The 22,321-nt window shown below is 43.2% G+C and overlaps 1 protein-coding gene across 1 annotated transcript in view; it reads left to right on the top strand.

The window, feature by feature from the left end:
* The window catches only part of LOC126159435 (voltage-dependent T-type calcium channel subunit alpha-1G-like), a 633,155-nt gene that overhangs the window by 468,883 nt on the left and 141,951 nt on the right, over positions 1–22,321 (top strand). Inside the window, exons 21-23 of the mRNA XM_049916549.1 lie at positions 4,506–4,701; positions 16,557–16,729; positions 19,360–19,518. Of these exons, the coding sequence (XP_049772506.1) occupies positions 4,506–4,701; positions 16,557–16,729; positions 19,360–19,518 (528 nt within the window). The remainder of the gene's footprint in view (positions 1–4,505; positions 4,702–16,556; positions 16,730–19,359; positions 19,519–22,321) is intronic.

Here is a 22,321-nt window from a genome sequence, read left to right as displayed (position 1 = left end):
AAATGTAATTCCTAGGTATTTAGTCGAAATTGACAGCCCTTAGTTTTGTGCGATTTATCGTATACCCAAAATTTATCGGATTTCTTTTAGTACCCATGTGGATGACCTCGCACTTTTCTTTGTTTAGTGCCAATTGCCACTTTTCGCACCATACAGAAATTCTCTCTAGATCATTTTGTAACTGGAATTGATCGTCTGATGATTTTACTAGACAGTAAATTACAGCGTCATCTGCAAACAGTCTAAGGGGGCTTTTCAGATTATCACCTAGATCATTTATGTGAATCAAGAACAGCAGATGACCTATGACTCTACCTCGCGGAACACCAGATATCACTTCTGTTCTACTCGATGATTTACCGTCTGTCACTACGAATTGTGACCTCTCTGAGAGGAAATCATTACTTCATGGGAATAAAGAGCTAGCTGTGTTGCACAAGAACGATATTTTCTGAATCCGTGTTGGTTATGTATCAATAAGTCTTTTCTTCAAGGTGATTCCTAATGTTCGAGTACAGTATATGCTCCAAAATTCTACTGCAAAGTGATGTCAGTGATATGGGTCTGTAATGCAATGGGTTACTCCTATTTCCTTTCTTGAGTATTGGTGTGACCTGTGCTACTTTCCAGTCTTTAGGAACAGACCTTTCATCAAGTGAGCGGTTGTATACGATTGCTAAGAAAGGCGCTATTGTGTCTGCATACTCTGAAAGGAACCTGATTGGTATACCATCTGGACCGGGGACTTGCCTTTCTAAAGTGATTTGAGTTGTTTCGCAACACCTAAGATATTTACTTTTACGTCACTCATGCTAACAGCTGTTCTGGTTTCGAATTCTGGAATATTTACTTCATCTTCATTCGTGAAGGAATTACGGAAAACTGTATTTAGTAACTCCGCTTTAGTGGCGCCATCATCGGTAACATTTACATCGCTATCGCGCAGTGACGGTATTGACTGTTTTTTGCCACTGGTGTACTTTACATACGACCAGAATCTCTTTAAGTTTTCTACCATACTTTGAGACAATGTTTCATTGTAGAAAGTATTAAAAGCATCTCACATTGACGTCCGCACTAAATTTCGAGCTTCCGTTAACCTTAGCCAGTCTTGGAGATTTTGCATTCTTCTGAATGTGGCATGATTTTTTCGTTGCTTCTGCAACAGTGTTCTGACGTGTTTTGTGTACCATGGTCGATCAGTCCCGTCTCTTATTAACTTATGCGGTATGAATCTATCTATTGCTGTCGATAATGTATCTTTGAATTTGAGCCACATCTAGTCTACACTTACATAATTAGCTTGGAGGGAATGGAGACTCTATCTTAGGAAGGCATCAAGCGAATCTTTATATGGTGTTTTAAATAGATATATTTTGTGTTTATTTTTAGTGGTTTTGGTTAATATGGTTTTGAGCCTCACAACAATGACCTTGTGTTCACTAATCCCTGTATCCGTCCTGACGCTCTCTATTACATCAGGATTATGTGTGGCTGTCATCTTGCCTCGGGTTTGGATTTGTGTGATGTCCTTAGGTTAGTTAAGTTTAAGTAGTTCTAAGTCCCATAAGTCCCATAGTGCTTAGAGCCCCATAAGTCCCATAGTGCTTAGAGCCATTTGATTTGTCAAATTTACCAATTTTTATTTTGTACTGAATATCAGTTGAGGTATTACATGTCATGCATGTTATTCGGTCAACTTTCCCGCTTCGCTGACATAAGTTTAAAACCTCTGCCGCTAGAAAGATCCGATTTGTAGCGTGTAGTTAGAGAGCCCATATACAGAGGGAGAGCGACCGTTGGTGATTGGCTGATCAGCTGCGACGCCTCTCGATTCGTATATTCATAGTGCTTGCTGGAGTTGGGTTATTGTTCTGAAAACTTTTGGAAAACTGTTTCAGTCTATAGCACACAATGTATACAGATTTCTCGTATTGGGAAAAAAGTACGATTCAAAAATTTATGGGCACCATTGTGTACAAAACATTTCAAACATTTCACCTATGTGTCCCGAAGTCGCATGTACTTCGTATGTAGCATTCAAGATTATAAACTATTCTGTTGGCAGTTCGTTTCTCGCTGTTACCAAATTAGGTTTTTTTTCGAATTGCTTATTTTATCGAACTGAAATGTCGATTAACAAATCCTGAATCATAAATCATAATCTTTTATGTTTAATTGCTAATCGCATGAAAATGCGAGTATCTGTAATAACACATGTTTCGTTTTCGAAAATCAGCTACTGTGAAATTGTTTTGCCATGTTTCTATTCTGTAGTGTTTCTAAGCATCATTACAGAAGTATGTGTTCTGGATTTTCCCGGTATGAGACAGTTTTTAGATTCACAATATCTCATCTAAAATATACTATCTCGGAAGGAAAAAACTACATATAGACGCTATCAAGTAATATAAATGAAACACTTTTTTTCCTGGTCGATTCCCATTTTTTTCGGAACGTCATAATAAATGGCTAATATACTGCATCACGACACACTTTAATTTATATCGTATTAAATGCATAGCAGCATTATATAACAAGCTGGAATTTCTGCTATAATGTGAGTGTCTTGTGATAGTTAACAGTCGACAGTGTTTATTATCTATCGTCTAATGAGCATTGGCCACTTCCTCTCTCCGTATACGAGTATAGGCTCTCTAGCATGTCCCATGTATGTATGTAACGTAACTATATCGGTGCGTAAGAAACAGCGTGCTCTAATCAAGTTTCAAATTCGAAGAGTTCGTCCACACGTGGAGCACCGTCACTTTCAGCATGACAATGCCACATTACGTACGAGCGCTGCGACATCTGTAACAATCCGACGCTTTGGATTCACAGTCATCGATCATACACCGTACAGTTCCGACATGGCCCCATCCGATTTTCATCTGTTTCCAAAACTTAAAGAACATCTTCGAAGCCTTCACTTTGATGGTGATTTCTTCTTTTTTTTTTTAGTTTTCATTTAAACACTACAGAATAGCCCACCACCTGGGTTACTAAGGTGGGCCGTGTGCTACCTAAGACAAGTAACAAGCCATGCAGCGTGTAGGTCTCTTAGCCGTAATGGCTGCTCACAAGTTAGGTTAGCTTGACAAGCACCCATTACGTTACCGTCCTTGCCACGGAGAGGCGGACCTTTTTCTAATATTTCTGCCCTAGCTGTTGCTTTGTGTGTTGGTACACTATATAATACAGTAAGTGATGTTTTAATACAAAATAATTAATAAAACCAATATAATTATGTAAGTATAAAGAAAAAACAAAATAGAAATAAAAATATACACAAAAACTATACGGTATCAACCAAGAACCAAGTTCTTTGATGGTGATGTAGCGGTGTAAGCAATGGTGAGGTTGTGGCTCCGTAATCATTCTACAGTGACTGTAGCAATAATCTGGTCTCTCGCTGGGAGAAATGTGTTAGTCGCTAGGGTTACTATGCTGAGAAATCAATATGTAGACATGAAGAATAATGATGTAGAATATTACTAAAGTTTGCTCCATTTAAAAAGCTTTAAGAGTTTTCATATAAAAAATTCGGAGTCATTCATTTAGAGCACATCCTTGCAGAAATCATTTACAATACTATGTCACATACATCACATTTAGTAACCGTCAAAAATTATATTAGTTCACAACAAAACTTTTTTTCCTTCCTCTAGTATTTTTCGGAACCTCCATCATTTATTAGTCTTATTATCATTATTATTATTACAATAAGCTAATTCGGAATCAAGACTGCACCGAGAAGTAAGAAATACTAATAATCCAAAATACATACCACTGGAAACTGCTATAATTACTGTATCTGCAATACATGCTACGTGTCACTGATTACTTGCACATTTCTCACCGGAAACTAACAACTTATTTACAAAATTGCGCTTTAAATACACTGTATTTCGTACCCTTGCTTTCAGTTACTTTCGGGAAATAATCGTCCAACTTTTCTCTGTTTCTGTCTTTCATTCACTTCCATTTTCCGTCCTGACGATGCTCCAATTTTCTGGAGGATCAAAATACTGGCATGCTCAAACACATTTTGTCATAAATATTTTAATAACAGATCAACGTATTTCATTGGCTCGGTGTGCACGATAAAACATGAGCTACAGGCAAAATAACATATTCTAAACGAATGTATTGGTTCTAATTACAAGAAAAGGCTACAGGTTTTGTTTTTTCAATAACCACCGAACTAGTCGCATTATCGGGAGCGTGCTTTATTTCAAACGTTTCATGCTTCCCAATTCGTAATAGGTTAATAGTGATAACGTTTGCAGCATTGGCGAAAATAACTAATATTGCTTTAGCATAATGAAGAGTGTAGTGAAACTACGTTGCCTGATATCTGATGGAGAACTCCATGCTTCTGCTGATCTGACAGTGATGTGAATTCCACGTACTGGAGTCAGCTAGTCACGCTTGCTTTTTTTGCGCCTCGCTACACTGTTCGCAGGCTGTCGTAACAGCAGTCGTGATGTATTTTTTTGCCGCAGTGACAGGACGAGCCATCGGAGCTGCAGCCAGTGCGGGGAGCACGCGCACGCTCACTGCAACGGCGGGCTGGTGGGCAGCATCCGCAACGACACGGGCAGCGGGGGCGGCGGGGGCGGCGGCGGCAACGGCGCGAGCCGCCAGCTCAGCCCGCAGGGCTCGCTGCGGGGACACGCCTCCTACTGCCCGCTGCCGCAGGTACAGTATCGAACGCAGGGTATCGATACTCTGCTCATTAGCCGTATGGAAAGGAAAGTATCGATACCATATTGAATCCACCTTTGATAAAAAAAAAAAAAAATGAGCCGTAGCTCAGCCCGCAGGGCTCTCTGCGGGGTCGCGCCTCCTTCTTCCCGCTGCCGGAGATACAGTATCGATACTTTACTCATGATCGGCATCAATAGAAGAGTATCGATACGTCGTGATGTCGAAGTTATCTTCGATAAATACTACAATTTGTTTTTATTTACACCCTTCTTACATCCTTGTTGTCATATTACTAAAACGTTATCCCCGAACACGGTACCAGTTGCAGCGTTAAGGCAACAAAATTTCGATTGTCAATATTACGCCCAATTACGAGGGCTGATCAACAAAGACTGAGACCGATTTTTTTCACTTTTGTTTGTTCTACATTTCAATGTTAACATGATATTTTTTAAAGTACTCCACTCCTACTTGAATGCACTTCTTATAGCGCCTCTGCCAGTCCTCAAACAAGAGGGGCAGACCATTCTTTGTCAGGTCCTTGAAAATCGCCTCACATTTCTTAAGCAGTGCTTCAGAGTTCTCAAACTGAATGTCCCGAAGTTTTGCCTTTAGTGATGGGAATTAAAAAAGGATCACATGGTGCAAGATCGTGGCTACAAGGGCGGATGCGGTACACATGTAAAGTTGGATTGAGCCAGAAACTGCATGACCTGATTTGCGACATGAGGCCTTGCATTGTCATGATGAAGACGCCACTCAGTGAAAGTTTAGTTATTTCTTTGCAATACGTGTCCAGTCTAACCAATACTGACATGTACCATGCAAATCTAACGGTAATTGCGAGAGGGAACTGCATTCTGGTAAATCATTGCATGATAGTGAGCAAATGTGATGACGATCACTTTCACTGCAGATGAAACAACTTTGGCCTTTTTTGGTGTTGGAGAATCTGACGATTTCGCGCTATACTGGTTCGTTTTTCTCCAGGATCATAATGATGTCATCATATCTCACCACCGGTGATAATCGATTTCAGAAACGCATCCCATCCATCAGCAAAGAGACGCAGCCCCTCTCGGCTTGTCTTTATTCGCACACGCTTTCGTTCGGGAGTCAACAGACGTGTCACTCAACGGACACAAGAACGGCTCATATGGAGATGATCGTGGATGTTTGGGTGGTTGATTTGGGGGACATCGGTCGCATCGGATTAGGGAGGAATGGGAAAGGAAGTTGGCCGGGCCCTTTCAAAGGAATCATCCCGGCATTTGCCTGAAGCGATTTAGGGAAATCACGGAAAACCTAAACAACGATGGCCGGATGCGCGTTTGAACCGTCCCCTCCCGAATGCGAGTCCAGTGTGCTAACCACTGAGCCACCTCACTCGTTGATCATGCATGATCGTTAAAGCACTGTCATATGAAATTCTCAACACTTGACTGATGTTACGTAATGTTATCCGCTGATCCTCATGGACAATCACAGCAGCCGCGTTAATGTTGACTTCAGTCACAGCAGAAGCCGAAACACCATTGCTTAACACAGAGAGGTCAGCGTTCTTTGAAGTCCTTGAACCACCTAAACAAGGTAGCACTGAGATAGTGCATCTTCATTGTACGCTTGCTGTAGCTTTTCGTAAGTTTCAGTGGCGGCACGGTTTTACCGAACACAGAATTTTATTGCGCCGTACTGCACCTCTTACGTCACATCACTTTTTGGTATGCGAAATGCAAAGAACATCAGCAAAATAGAGATTTACTTCCAACCTACCTATGCGAGAGTGCTGCTGGCTACGGAATTATACATACAAACTCGCTCTTTTCAAAATTCACGGTACAGGTAGGAAACTATCATGGAAGCAACAGGAAAAAATCAGTCTCAGTCTTTTTTTTATCGGCCCTCGTACTTCTAAATTTAAAAATCTAATATGCTGTCATAATCTATTAATTAAGAGGTATATCTTATGTTAAAATTTTAACACAGTAAGGCAAGTATTACAGTGTGTTTGTCTAGATGCAGCGTAACTGACGGCGCACAAATACACAGACTTCGTTCCTCCAGTATTTTAGAATGAGAGCACTTAGCGGCTTCCAACAAACCTTATACATAATTTGAAACCTTTACGGAAGTTTCCTTGCTGACATCGCCCGTAAAATGAGAAAAGGAAAAAAAAGTTCATCGCTTACACATTTTCACTAGCAAGCATGACGTTTTAATTTGTTATTTCTTAACTGCTAACTCGATTCGCTACGCACTTTGTAGACAGTAAGTACATACATCATCTAATGTATCTCCAAAATTATATCAAAGTGAGGCACGTATTTCAGGAGATACGACGTCATAAACATTGAGATGCGTGAAAAACTATCTTTTGCTTAAAATGGAGCATAAATTACTCAGTTCATATTCACCCAGTGTTGTGTGTGTCCATGTCGAAGTTCAGTGAATGTAGAAGGATACAAGACGACTTAGACAAAATTTCTTTTTGGTACAATGAAGGGCAACTAGCACCAATGTAGAAAAATGTAACTTCCTGACAGACTAAAACTGTGTGCCGGACCGAGACTCGAACTCGGGACCTTTGCCTTTCGCGGGCAAGTTCTCTAACAACTGAGCTACCCATACACGACTCACGACCCGTCCTCACAGCTTCAGTTCTGCCAGTACCTCTTCTCCCACCTTCCAAATTGAAGCTGTGAGCACGGGTCGTGAGTGGTGCTTGGTTTGCTCAGTTGGTAGAGAACTTACCCACGAAAGGCAAAGGTCCCGAGTTTGAGTCTTGGTCCGACACACAGTTTTAATCTGTCAGGAAATTTCATATCAGCGCACACTCCGCTGCTGAGTGAAAGCCTCATTCTAGAAAAATGTAAGTTAATGCCGCTAAGTAGGGATGAAAAACCGTAATGTTCGGATACAGTATTAGTACTGACCTGCTTGATGCAGTCGTCTCGTTTAAATGTCTGGTGGATAAATTTGCAAAGGGATATGAAATGTAACGAACATGTCAGGATTGTGGTAAAGAAGACGAATTGTCTCCTTCACGTGCAATTTTCCGTAATAATTCAGATCTGAATATGGCTGATTGCTCAACCGAAATTAGTAATCAATGATTGTTAAAACATTGGAATCTGGATTGTTAATGGATTTTATATAAAAACTAGCTGAGTACCCGACGATGCCCAAGTATGTATTCATTTGCATCTTCTGTTAGTCCATCTTCCGTATCTCTCTCTTTCCATTTCATCCTTCACCCCCTCTCTCTCCATCTCCTCCTGCTCCTCACTCCACTCTCTGTCCATCTCTTCCCCTTTCCCTGTCTATTTCCTCTTCCCCTCCCTCTGTTCATCTCCTCCTCCCCCCTGTCTCTGCCTGTCTCTTCCGCCCCTGACTCTGTCCATCCCTTCCTCTTTCCTCTGTCCGTCATTTCACGTCTCCCCTCTCTCCGTCCATTACCCCCCTCTCTCTGTCCATTGCCCCCTCTCTCTGTCCATCCTCCCTCCCCCTGTCTGTGTGCATAGCCTCCTTCCCATCCGTTGTCCGGCCATCTCCTCCTCCTCCTTTCTCTCTCTACGTCATCACACTAACCCCAATAGGAGGCCGGTGGTTCTTACTCCCACAGTACTTCTTTCCAGATCGTAACTAATATGTGCACCAAATTTGGTTGCAATCGTTCCAGAGGTTTAGGGTGAGCTTTTTACCCGTGGCTTTGCCTGCGTACGCATATGTCAGATATATTTCACATATATGTACACATGTTTCACCCGCGTCTCATCTGAATTTCGCTCTGCAGTTTCAGTTTCACACAGCTTAATGTTTATGACACCATATCTCGTGAACTATGTACTGTGCAATGACATAATTTTGCAGGCACATCCAGTGGTATACGTGGCTTCCGTCTGTGAAATGTGTTGAATACAGTTAGTAGTAACGAAGTGATGAGTTAAAACGACATGCATGATGCGGCAGTTTTCCACGCATCACAGTGCTTATGACGTTTGAACTGTGTGTAGTAATACAGCATATTTTGTAGGTACATTATGTGGCATACATGGATACTGTCTATGATAAGTGTTGCGACTAGAGTAAGTAGCAACGAAGTAATAAATTTAAACGTCTTGTTTGACGCTGTGGTTTTTCATGAATGTGAGTCGTGATCTATATGTCGTACAATGATAAAATTTTGTTGGTACGTTCAATGATATACGCGAATAGTACAGTTATGAACATGGCTGTTATTCAGCAACCGTAAGATAATTTCAATATAAGATCAAACATTGTCTGAAAAATGTGTCACGAATGCAGATAGTGCAACGGAGTAATAAACAAAAATGTCATCCTTTTTGCGGTAGTTTTAATGCATAAACAACCAAAACGTAGTACACAATAAACTTTTTTATCCTTGCACCATTTTGTAGGAGTACTCAGAGAGAAAAAGTTTCTTAAGAGTTTCACATTATGTGTAAAGTTTGTTGTAAGTCTCTAAGTGCTTTCACTCACAACTACTGGACAACTGAGGTATGGGTATTCTCGCGTCGTGAGCTACATTGCTTTCCCTGCCCCCACTCTTTTGATAGGTGGTGGTTCTTAACCAACAGCGATAATGCCCAGACAGTAAATTATATGTGTACCAAGTTCGGTTGAAATCGGTCCAGTGGTTTAGGAGGAGATGTGGAGATGTGGAACATACATACACACAGACATACATATAAATACACTGAAGTGTCAAATCAAGGAATGGCGGTATGCACACGTACAGATGGCGGTAGTGTCCCCTACACAAGGTACAAAAGGGCTGTGCATTGGCAAAGCTGTCATTTGTACTGAGGTACACGACGGGAATTAACACACTTTGAGCGCGGAATGGTAGTTGGAGCAAGACGCATGGGACATTCCATTGCGGAAGTCGTTAGGGAATTCAATATTTCGAGATCCATAGTATCAAATGCACGCCGAGAATGCCAAATTTCACACATTATCACTCATCACGGACAACGCAGTGGCCCTCGGCCTTCACTTAACGACTGAGAGCAGCGGCGTTTGCCTAGAGTTGTCAGTGCTAACATACAAGCAATACTCAAACAATGGAAAATCCAGGATGGACTGTAACAATACCAGAGAAGGAAAGTTGCTACTCACCATATAGCGGAGATGCTGAGTCGCGATAGGCACAATAAAAAGATTCACACAATTAAAGCTTTCGGCCATTAAGGCCCTTGTCAGCAGTAGACACACACACACAAACACACGCACGCACACACACACAGACACACTCACATAAATGCAACTTACACACACGTGTGCAGTCTCAGAGAGCTGACAACACACTGTGTTTATGTGAGTGCGTGCGTGTGTGTGTGTGTGTGTGTGTGTGTGTGTGTGTGTGTGTGTCTACTGCTGACAAAGGCCTTAATGGCCGAAAGCTTTAATTGTGTGAATCTTTTTATTGTATCTATCGTGACTCAGCATCTCCGCTATATGGTGAGTAGCAACTTTCCTTCTCCGGTATTGATACAAGCAATATTGTTTGAAATAACCGCAGAAATCAATGTTGGACGTACGACGAAAGTATCCGTTAGGACGGTGCGGATATTTGGCGTTAATGGGCTGTGGCAGTAGACGACTGACGCCAGTGCCTTTGCTAACAGCACATCGCTCCAGCGCCTCTCCTGGGCTCGTGACCATATCGGTTGGGTCCTAGACGACTGAAAAACCGTGATTTGGTCACATAAGTTCCGATTTCAGTTGGTAAGAGCCTAGGGTAGGGTTCAGGTGTGGCGCAGATCCCACGAAGCCATGCACCCAAGTTGTCAATAAGACACTGTGCAAGCTTGTGGTGGCTCCATATTGGTGTGGGCTGCTTTTACGTGAAATGGACTGGGGCCTCTGGTCCAACTGAACCGATCATTGACCGAAATGGTTATGTTCGATTACTTAGAGAGCATTTTCCTCCAATCATAGACTTAATGTCACCAAACAAAGGTGGAATTGCTCTATGTTGTCGGACCACAATTGTTTACGATTGGTTTGAAGAACATTCGAGCGAATGATTTGGCCACTACAACACCCTCATTGGCATTGTAGCGAGAAGGAAGTACTTCTCTGGGCGTTATCACTAACCTGGTGTCTTGCTGCTTCGATAAGTCCCTCGTAGCACAGTGGTAGCGCTCAGTCGCCATGTTCCATGTAGGTGGTGATCCTGCTCAATTGGAGTGTCTAGGGATGCCAGTTGTTAATTGTCAACAACGTTTGTACTATACTTCTTTTAATACAGAGATTGCTTTGTCACACTCGTTGCAGAATCAGCATTCGCAATATGGCGGCTCTGGACTACGCTATTACATTCGACCCTTTACACACATTAATCCCGTTTTATAACTTTACATAATGATAGACTCAGCCCACGACACATGGCGTTCTTATAACTAATAACTCCACTTTATATCTTGTTTAACGTCTGAAATATTCACTCGCGACCGTTCTTTTAGAGCCGCCCCGGTTACTCGACCGTGCGTTTTGAGTGGCTGCTCGCGACTAACTCACCCTCTCTTCCCGAAGGACAAGAGAGACCACCCCACCTTTCTCTCTCAGCCAGTAATATACCGGGTGATCAAAAAGTCAGTATAAATTTGAAAACTGAATAAATTACGGAATAAAGTAGACAGAGAGGTACAAATTCACACACAGGCTTGGAATGACATGGGGTCATGTCATTCCAAGCATGTGTGTCAATTTTTACCTCTCTATCTACATTATTCCGGGGTTTATTAAGTTTTCAAATTTATACTGACTTTTGATCACCCGATATATATATATATATATACCGGGTGATCAAAAGTCAGTATAAAATTTAAAACTTAATAAACCACGGAATAATATATATATATATATATATATATATATATATATATATATATATATATAAACCTTCAGCAAATGGGCTGTAAAGCACATCCGGAGTTATGGTGAGGCATTGGCGTCGGATGTTGTCTTTCAGCATCCGTAGAGATGTCGGTCGATCATGATACACTTCCGACTTCACGAACCCCAAAGCCAATAATCGCACGGACTGAGGTCTGGGGACCTGGGAGGCCAAGCATGACGAAAGTGGCGGCTGAGCACACGACCATCACCAAACGACGCGCATCTGTCGGACATTTTGTGAACTTTGTTTTTTTTTGTTGTTGTTGTTGTAATAAAACCCCATGTCATTCCAAGCATGTGTGTCAATTTTTACCTTTCTATCTACATTATTCCGTGGTTTATTAAGTTTATATATATATATATATATATATATATATATATATATATATATATATATATATATACCGGGTGATCAAAGGTCAGTATAAATTTGAAAACTTAATAAACCACGGAATAATATATATACAAAGCTTCAGCCAATGGGCGTTCAGATCGCTGTTGCTAGGCGGATCTGACGTCACGTTTGCGGACATTGTGACGGAAGTTTGTCTCGGAACACTGATTGTAAGATCCTACTCTCAAATAGTCGGATCTTGTCCCTACTAAGGTTGCACAACATTGCCCTTCTATGATTTCATCACTAATGCTCCCGCTGACGCTTAATTGTTAAATGTGCACGTAGCCTGGCTGCTACTGAGCATTCCCGATCGCATAAATGTGCGTAATACTTGGCTTAAACAAAATGGCTCTGAGCGCTATTGGACTTACCATCTGAGGTCATCAGTCCACTAGAACGTAGAACTACTTAAACGTAACTAACCTAAGGACATCACACACATCCATGCCCGAGGCAGGATTCGAACCTGCGACCGTAGCGGTCGCGCGGTTCCAGTCTGAAGCGCCTAGAACCGCTCGGCCACACCGGCCGGCACTTGGCTTAAACACGTGAAGGGAACGCCTATATGCATTATACCACCCAGATCGCCCGTCGTGAATCCCATCAAATATTTATGGGACATAATCGAGAGGTAAGTTCGTGCACAAAATCTTGCACCAACAACACATTCGAAATTATGGACGGCTATAGAGGCAGCATGGCTCAGTATTTCTGTACGGGACTTCCAACGACTTGTTGAGTCCATGCCACGTCGAGTTGCTGCACCACGGGCAAAAGGAGGTCCGACACTACAGGGTGAGTCACCTAACATTACCGCTGGATATACACTCCTGGAAATGGAAAAAAGAGCACATTGACACCGGTGTGTCAGACCCACCATACTTGCTCCGGACACTGCGAGAGGGCTGTACAAGCAATGATCACACGCACGGCACAGCGGACACACCAGGAACCGCGGTGTTGGCCGTCGAATGGCGCTAGCTGCGCAGCATTTGTGCACCGCCGCCGTCAGTGTCAGCCAGTTTGCCGTGGCATACGGAGCTCCATCGCAGTCTTTAACACTGGTAGCATGCCGCGACAGCGTGGACGTGAACCGTATGTGCAGTTGACGGACTTTGAGCGAGGGCGTATAGTGGGCATGCGGGAGGCCGGGTGGACGTACCGCCGAATTGCTCAACACGTGGGGCGTGAGGTCTCCACAGTACATCGATGTTGTCGCCAGTGGTCGGCGGAAGGTGCACGTGCCCGTCGACCTGGGACCGGACCGCAGCGACGCACGGATGCACGCCAAGACCGTAGGATCCTACGCAGTGCCGTAGGGGACCGCACCGCCACTTCCCAGCAAATTAGGGACACTGTTGCTCCTGGGGTATCGGCGAGGACCATTCGCAACCGTCTCCATGAAGCTGGGCTACGGTCCCGCACACCGTTAGGCCGTCTTCCGCTCACGCCCCAACATTGTGCAGCCCGCCTCCAGCGGTGTCGCGACAGGCGTGAATGGAGGGACGAATGGAGACGTGTCGTCTTCAGCGATGAGAGTCGCTTCTGCCTTGGTGCCAATGATGGTCGTATGCGTGTTTGGCGCCGTGCAGGTGAGCGCCACAATCAGGACTGCATACGACCGAGGCACACAGGGCCAACAACCGGCATCATGGTGTGGGGAGCGATCTCCTACACTGGCCGTACACCACTGGTGATCGTCGAGGGGACACTGAATAGTGCACGGTACATCCAAACCGTCATCGAACCCATCGTTCTACCATTCCTAGACCGGCAAGGGAACTTGCTGTTCCAACAGGACAATGCACGTCCGCATGTATCCCGTGCCACCCAACGTGCTCTAGAAGGTGTAAGTCAACTACCCTGGCCAGCAAGATCTCCGGATCTGTCCCCCATTGAGCATGTTTGGGACTGGATGAAGCGTCGTCTCACGCGGTCTGCACGTCCAGCACGAACGCTGGTCCAACTGAGGCGCCAGGTGGAAATGGCATGGCAAGCCGTTCCACAGGACTACATCCAGCATCTCTACGATCGTCTCCATGGGAGAGTAGCAGCCTGCACTGCTGCGAAAGGTGGATATACACTGTACTAGTGCCGACATTGTGCATGCTCTGTTGCCTGTGTCTATGTGCCTGTGGTTCTGTCAGTGTGATCATGTGATGTATCTGACCCCAGGAATGTGTCAATAAAGTTTCCCCTTCCTGGGACAATGAATTCACGGTGTTCTTATTTCAATTTCCAGGAGTGTATTTCGTAAACCACATCAAATGCTGACGAATCGGTTCCACAGACCGAACGTGAGGAGAGGGGCTAGTGTAAGTGGTTAATACAAACCATACAAAAATGCACGGAAGTATGTTTTTAAACACAAACCTACGATTTTTAAAATGGAACCCCGTTAGTTTTGTTAGCACATCTGAACATATAAACAAATACGTAATCAGTGCCGTTTGTTGCATTGTAAAATTTTAATTACATCCGGAGATACTGTAACCTAAAGTTGACGCTTGAGTACCACTCCTCCGCTGTTCGATCGTGTGTATCGGAGAGCACCGAATTACGTAGGGATGCAATGGGTACGGTGATGGACCTTAGGTACAGAAGAGACTGGAACAGCACATTACGTCCACATGCTAACACCTTTTTATTGGTCTTTTTCACTGACGCACATGTACATTACCATGAGGGGCGAGGTACACGTACACACGTGGTTTCCGTTTCCAATTACGGAGTGGAATAGAGTGTGTCCCGACATGTCAGGCCAATAGATGTTCAATGTGGTGGCCATCTATTGCTGCACACAATTGCAATCTCTGGCGTAATGAATGTCGTACACGCCGCAATACATCTGGTGTAATGTCGCCGCAGGCTGCCACAATACGTTGTTTCATATCCTCTGGGGTTGTAGGCATATCACGGTACACATTCTCCATTAACGTAGCCCACAGAAAGAAGTCCAGAGGTGTAAAATCAGGAGAACGGGCTGGCCAATTTATGCGTCCTCCACGTCCTATGAAACGCCCGTCGAACATCCTGTCAAGGGTCAGCCTAGTGTTAATTGCGGAATGTGCAGGTGCACCATCATGCTGATACCACATACGTCGACGCGTTTCCAGTGGGACATTTTCGAGCAACGTTGGCAGATCATTCTGTAGAAACGCGATGTATGTTGCAGCTGTTTGGGCTCCTGCAATGAAGTGAGGACCAATGAGATGGTCGCCAATGATTCCGCACCATACATTTACAGTCCAAGGTCGCTGTCGCTCTACCTGTCTGAGCCAGCGAGGATTGTCCACGGACCAGTAATGCATTTTCCGTAGATTCACTGCCCCGTGGTTTGTGAAACCCGCTTCATCGGTAAACAGGCAGAACTGCAACGCATTCTCTGTTAATGCCCATTGATAGAATTGCACTCGATGATTAAAGTCATCGCCATGTAATTGCTGATGTGGCGACACATGAAACGGGTGAAAGCGGTGACGATGCAGTATGCGCATGACACTACTTTGACTCAGTCCACCGGCTCTCGCAATGTGCCGTGTACTCATGTGTGGGTTCATGCCAACAGCAGCTAACACACCAACTGTACCCGCTTCTCCTGTGACGAGCCTGTTACGGACCCGTTTGCGTGCTACGACCATACCTGTTGCATACAGTTGGCGGTAGATGTTTTGCAATGTGCGGCACGTTGGATGCTCTCTGTCCGGGTACCGTTCTGCATACACCCTGCAGGCTTCTGCTGCATTTCGTCGACACTCGCCATAGATGAGTATCATCTCCGCCTTTTCAGAGTTCGAATACACCATGGTCACAGTTCCTACAACACTACACTATCACAGACGTCTGGTAACACGGCGTACTACAGTTGGTCTGCGTGCGGAGACGTATGCAGAATAACAATAGCAGCAAGCGCTACATGCGGACACTGCGACAGCTAGACCAAACCACAACACTACACTACAGCCACGCTCGTAAACACGGTCGTCACCGTAAACATGTCCCTGCAGATGCTGCTCGCCGGCCGTGGCCCGTGTTTGTTACAACACGCAACTGAACGTCGGAGGTTTCAAGCGTCAACTTTAGGTTACAATATCTCCGGATGTAATTAACATTTTACAATGCAACAAACGGCACTGATTACGTATTTTTTATATGTTCAGATGTGCTAACAAAACTAACGTGTTTCCATTTAAAAAAACGTAGGTTTGTGTTAAAAAACATACTTCCGTGCATTTTTGTATGGTTTGTATTAAACAATTACACTAGCCCCTCTCCTCACGTTCGGTCTGTGGAATCGGTTCGTCAGTATTTGATGTGGTTTACGAAATATATCCAGCGGCAACGTTAGGTGACTCACCCTGTATACTGAGTAGTATCCAATGAGTTTCGTGACCTCAGTATACACGTACATCCATTTTTATAACGTGTAAGGATTCTGTAAAGCTTAACATTTTCAGAGATCGCTTGTCTGCACCCTGACCATGTCAGTGAATAATGAAAATCGTGTGCTCGCACCGGACCACAGGTGTCGACGCCGGCTGGAGTGTCGAGGCACGGCTCGCTGGTGTCGTCGCCTGGGTCGGCGACGTCGGCGGCGGCGGCGGCGTCGGCAGCTGGTGCGGCGTCGTGCCACAGGCCGCTGTCCCCGCAGGCGTCGCTCGTCTCCTGCAGGGCCGACGACGAGCTGCCGCAGCCCAAGTGCGTCAACGCCCTCGTCGCCAGGGGTACGTCACCGGCCGGCTTATTTTTCATTATACAATTCAGCGGAATTCCGTTCCAGTTCATGTCTCTAACAACCCTACCAAAACAAAGGACAAAAATTATGATTTGTAGCGTTGCTCACGCTGCTAAATATTGCATTTTCGGGCAACAACAAAATTATATTATGTGGCAGATGTCATTAAAGCACAGTTAATAAAGTCATTTCATGAAATAATGGATAAACTAGGCACTCGTCTTTTCGTGTTTCCCACGCTGGTCTCGTTGTGAACTCATGGCTCAATCGTCGAAAAATCTGGGTAGTGATGATTCCAAGCTCGGATGCAAAGAGGCCTAGGTGTTATTCTGCGATATTCAAAAGCTTTATAGATGTGTTTCACAAACCATTCTTGAAGATTAAACCTTTGAAAGTTAGCACAATGGTGATGTAAAAAAGTAATCAGCACTCCGAATTTAAGTTACACTTCTTTTTTATTACTTAGGTTGCAGTATCACGTAACACACAAAACATCACATTATAAAACATACTTGAAAATATCTTCCTCACTGTTAAAGTTCACATTTTATAAACTGACTACAATTTGCGTCTTTGCAACATGACGACCAAGACTTGATTCTTTAATCACCGCGTACGCTCCCAAAACTCAGAGTTACAAGTACGACAAAGATCATAGTGACAAAAGAAAGAATACACATAAGAATAATATCATTGCAACATAAACATATCGATGTATCAAAGTACCTCTACATTAATGAAATCAAATCTGAATGTTGTCTCAGAAATATGTTAACTACTTTACAGAAACACAGTAGAATATTGCTGGTATCGAGAGGTTGAGGTGAGGTGCCGCAATGGTTGCGTAATTCAAGTACCATTACAAGTCCCACCCTGGAAACAGGTTCCAGAAACCTATTACTTATTTAATAGGTTCCACGTAGATCGTAAAGTACACGGAAACCTAAAAAAAGAATAGTGAAGAACCCAGAATATTGTGAGATAGTATTAATTAAAGAAATTCAAACAAAATTAACGATTGATGATAAATATTCCCCTCAAACATAAAAAATAAAATTCTTCTGATAAGGTACAGTACATGCTTAAAAAGCAATCGATTAAGTCGACAAACAATTTTTAAAAAATATGTTTTCTTTTCACGCCATTTCAGCATTTACCAAAACAGAATTATCGGCAGAGAGTACAAACCAGCGGGAAGAGGGATACAAAGCCTCAATAATTTTAAATTTAAAGTAATTGATAACCTATTTAAATAAAGATCTTTAATTTATCTCAATAATTAATGTTTTAAAACCAACTAAAAATCCACATTTAATGCCAGAAGTATGAAAAATTCGCATTTAAATAAACACACAAATTTTGGAAATAATTCATTTTTTAAAATATACTTTTTATTCGCCTCCACTTGAAATAAGATACATTATTTTTCTCCAAAAAAAGTTGACAACCCTAATCATAGTTCCCAGAATGAGATTTTCACTCTGCAGCGGAGTGTGCGCTGATATGAAACATATGCCAGGAAGTTTCTAATCATAGTTCATACATAACCGAAAAGGCTGAAAAGTATGCAACTCTAGTCACTCAAACCCGGAGACTGAGTGAAATTCATATAGCTCACATTGCCGGTTGTTTCATTCGACTGTCTCATTCGAGTGAAAACACCGACTGAACGAAAAAAAAGGTAGACTGACCAATAGGTTCTTAAAGCCAGCCATTGCCTTATCATTATGAAGTGCAACGTGCAAACGCGGAAGTTTGAATAATCCTGTTGTGTTAAAGGTGTAAACAATTAAAACGAAACATTCAGTGACTTGGTGAATTGGTTTGGTAAAACATACTTAGATCTTGATTTTGCGAAGTAATGAAGGCAGGAAGAAGAAGAGGGCGGCCCTGCCACTTTTGCGATACTGTCCATCCTACATTGTTTTCCCCCCGTTTCAGCCAATACTGCTTGACCCTTTCAGACCTGAATTTTTGTGGAGGAAGGAAAATTTTTCTTTGTGCTCTAATGGTCTTAGATGATTTTTTAATGATTTTAGATGCAAGATTTATCCACATACATATACCAGTTTTCCAAATATGCTTTCTATTCTTGGCTTCTTTTTGTGGACTAAAGTAATCAGTTTTGAAATATTCACTGTTTTCGTAAATAAACTTATCATTCAATAATTAACATGCAAAGTAACACGTATAGTTTTCAATTATACAGTGGAATATAACTAACCAACCACTTCTGTGTCTTCTGGTGGCCACAAACTGCTGTATAGTCCTACACTCACTTGTTGATTTTTTATTGTTGTGCTCAACAGGTGGCAGCACTTATGCATGGTGTTGAACATTCACAAATGTGTACATGAGGTTTCCATTGAGGAAAAATATTTCTGTTGCAGCTAATACACATCAAACATTAATGTACAAAATTGTAGACAGAGGTTCTGAAAAGGTTTACAATGTACAGAGATACGATCAACATTCGTGTTGCAGGGATGGCTGAGAGCTCGCCACTGCCTCGCGTGGGAGCTGCGGCCCTGCCGGACGACAGCGGCGGAGCCGGGGGCGGAAGCGGGGGCGGAAACGGCGGCGGGGGTGGCAGTCGGACGTCGCCCCACGGCTCGCTCAGCTCGGGCTCCGCCGAAGGCGCAACGCCCACACCGCCGGAGGCCATCAAGAAAATCTTCATGTTCTTCGAGCCCCGCGGCTGCCTGAAAGAGCGCGACGACTATTCGCTCTACATGTTCCCTCCGCGCAACAGGTACCGTGAATGCCCACCCGTAACACGTTCCGACTGAGTGAATCCTTCCTTCGATTAAATAAAACTACTTGCGTAATTTCTTTCCTTCCCTCAGAAGGATATTGAGCTCCTCTTTGTCACAAAGTCCCTTCAGACATTCTTCGTTACAGCCATCAATGTGTTTCGAGGCAGCGAAGACCACGGCGCTCAAATTATCCACATTATTTTCGTCAACTGCTTGAGAATAAAAGTACTTAACGACTTCACACACAGTTCCAATCCTTTCCCAAATTATTTTTCTCAAGCGCCTCCTACGACATGATGAAACTAAAAAAGCTTATCGCTTATAACATGTTCACTGTTCATGCAGTAAAACTGCCGCATGAGGCATGACGTTTTCGATTTATTACTTCTTTACCCATGAACCTTGGACCTTGCCGTTGGTGGGGAGGCTTGCGTGCCTCAGCGATACAGATAGCCGTACCGTAGGTACAACCACAACGGAGGGGTATCTGTTGAGAGGCCAGACAAACGTGTGGTTCCTGAAGAGGGGCAGCAGCCTTTTCAGTAGTTGCAAGGGCAACAGTCTGGATGATTGACTGATCTGGCCTTGTAACAATAACCAAAACGGCCTTGCTGTGCTGGTACTGCGAACGGCTGAAAGCAAGGGGAAACTACGGCCGTAATTTTTCCCGAGGGCATGCAGCTTTACTGTATGATTAAATGATGATGGCGTCCTCTTGGGTAAAATATTCCGGAGGTAAAATAGTCCCCCATTCGGATCTCCGGGCAGGGACTACTCGAGAGGATGTCGTTATCAGGAGAAAGAAAACTGGCGTTCTACGGATCGGAGCGTGGAATGTCAGATCCCTTAATCGGGCAGGTAGGTTAGAAAATTTAAAAAGGGAAATGGATAGGTTAAAGTTAGATATAGTGGGAATTAGTGAAGTTCGGTGGCAGGAGGAACAAGACTTCTGGTCAGGTGACTACAGGGTTATAAACACAAAGTCAAATAGGGGTAATGCAGGAGTAGGTTTAATAATGAATAGGAAAATAGGAGCGCGGGTAAGCTACTACAAACAGCATAGTGAACGCATTATTGTGGCCAAGATAGATACGAAGCCCACACCTACTACAGTAGTACAAGTTTATATGCCAACTAGCTCTGCAGATGATGAAGAAATTGAAGAAATGTATGATGAAATAAAAGAAATTATTCAGATAGTGAAGGGAGACGAAAATTTAATAGTCATGGGTGACTGGAATTCGAGTGTAGGAAAAGGGAGAGAAGGAAACGTAGTAGGTGAATATGGATTGGGGCTAAGAAATGAAAGAGGAAGCCGCCTGGTAGAATTTTGCACAGAGCACAACTTAATCATAGCTAACACTTGGTTTAAGAATCATGATAGAAGGTTGTATACATGGAAGAACCCTGGAGATACTAAAAGGTATCAGATAGATTATATAATGGTAAGACAGAGATTTAGGAACCAGGTTTTAAATTGTAAGACATTTCCAGGGGCAGATGTGGACTCTGACCACAATCTGTTGGTTATGACCTGTAGATTAAAACTGAAGAAACTGCGAAAAGGTGGGAATTTAAGAAGATGGGACCTGGATAAACTGAAAGAACCAGAGGTTGTACAGAGTTTCAGGGAGAGCATAAGGGAACAATTGACAGGAATGGGGGAAAGAAATACAGTAGAAGAAGAATGGGTAGCTTTGAGGGATGAAGTAGTGAAGGCAGCAGAGGATCAAGTAGGTAAAAAGACGAGGGCTAGTAGAAATCCTTGGAAAACAGAAGAAATATTGAATTTAATTGATGAAAGGAGAAAATATAAAAATGCAGTAAGTGAAGCAGGCAAAAAAGAATACAAACGTCTCAAAAATGAGATCGACAGGAAGTGCAAAATGGCTAAGCAGGGATGGCTAGAGGACAAATGTAAGGATGTAGAGGCTTATCTCACTAGGGGTAAGATAGATACTGCCTACAGGAAAATTAAAGAGACCTTTGGAGATAAGAGAACCACTTGTATGAACATCAAGAGCTCAGATGGAAACCCAGTTCTAAGCAAAGAAGGGAAAGCAGAAAGGTGGAAGGAGTATATAGAGAGTCTATACAAGGGCAATATTCTTGCGGACAATATTGTGGAAACGGAAGAGGATGTAGATGAAGATGAAATGGGAGATACGATACTGCGTGAAGAGTTTGACAGAGCACTGAAAGACCTGAGTCGAAACAAGGCCCCCGGAGTAGACAACATTCCATTGGAACTACTGACGGCCTTGGGAGAGCCAGTCCTGACAAAACTCCACCATCTGGTGAGCAAGATGTATGAAACAGGCGAAATACCCTCAGACTTCAAGAAGAATATAATAATTCCAATCCCAAAGAAAGCAGGTGTTGATAGATGTGAAAATTACCGAACAATCAGTTTAATAAGCCACAGCTGCAAAATACTAACACGAATTCTTTACAGACGAATGGAAAAACTGGTAGAAGCCGACCTCGGGGAAGATCAGTTTGGATTCCGTAGAAATGTTGGAACACGTGAGGCAATACTGACCTTACGACTTATCTTAGAAGAAAGATTAAGGAAAGGCAAACCTACGTTTCTAGCATTTGTAGACTTAGAGAAAGCTTTTGACAATGTTGACTGGGATACTCTCTTTCAAATTCTAAAGGTAGAAGAAAGATCAAGGAAAGGCAAACCTACGTTTCTAGCATTTGTAGACTTAGAGAAAGCTTTTGACAATGTTGACTGGAATACTCTCTTTCAATTTCTAAAGGTGGCAGGGGTAAAACACAGGGAGCGAAAGGCTA

Source organism: Schistocerca cancellata, chromosome 2 (assembly GCF_023864275.1).
Source record: "Schistocerca cancellata isolate TAMUIC-IGC-003103 chromosome 2, iqSchCanc2.1, whole genome shotgun sequence".
Lineage (NCBI taxonomy): Eukaryota > Metazoa > Arthropoda > Insecta > Orthoptera > Acrididae > Schistocerca > Schistocerca cancellata.
The sequence above is the reverse complement of the archived record's forward strand: the minus strand, read 5'-3'. Positions and strand labels throughout refer to the sequence as shown.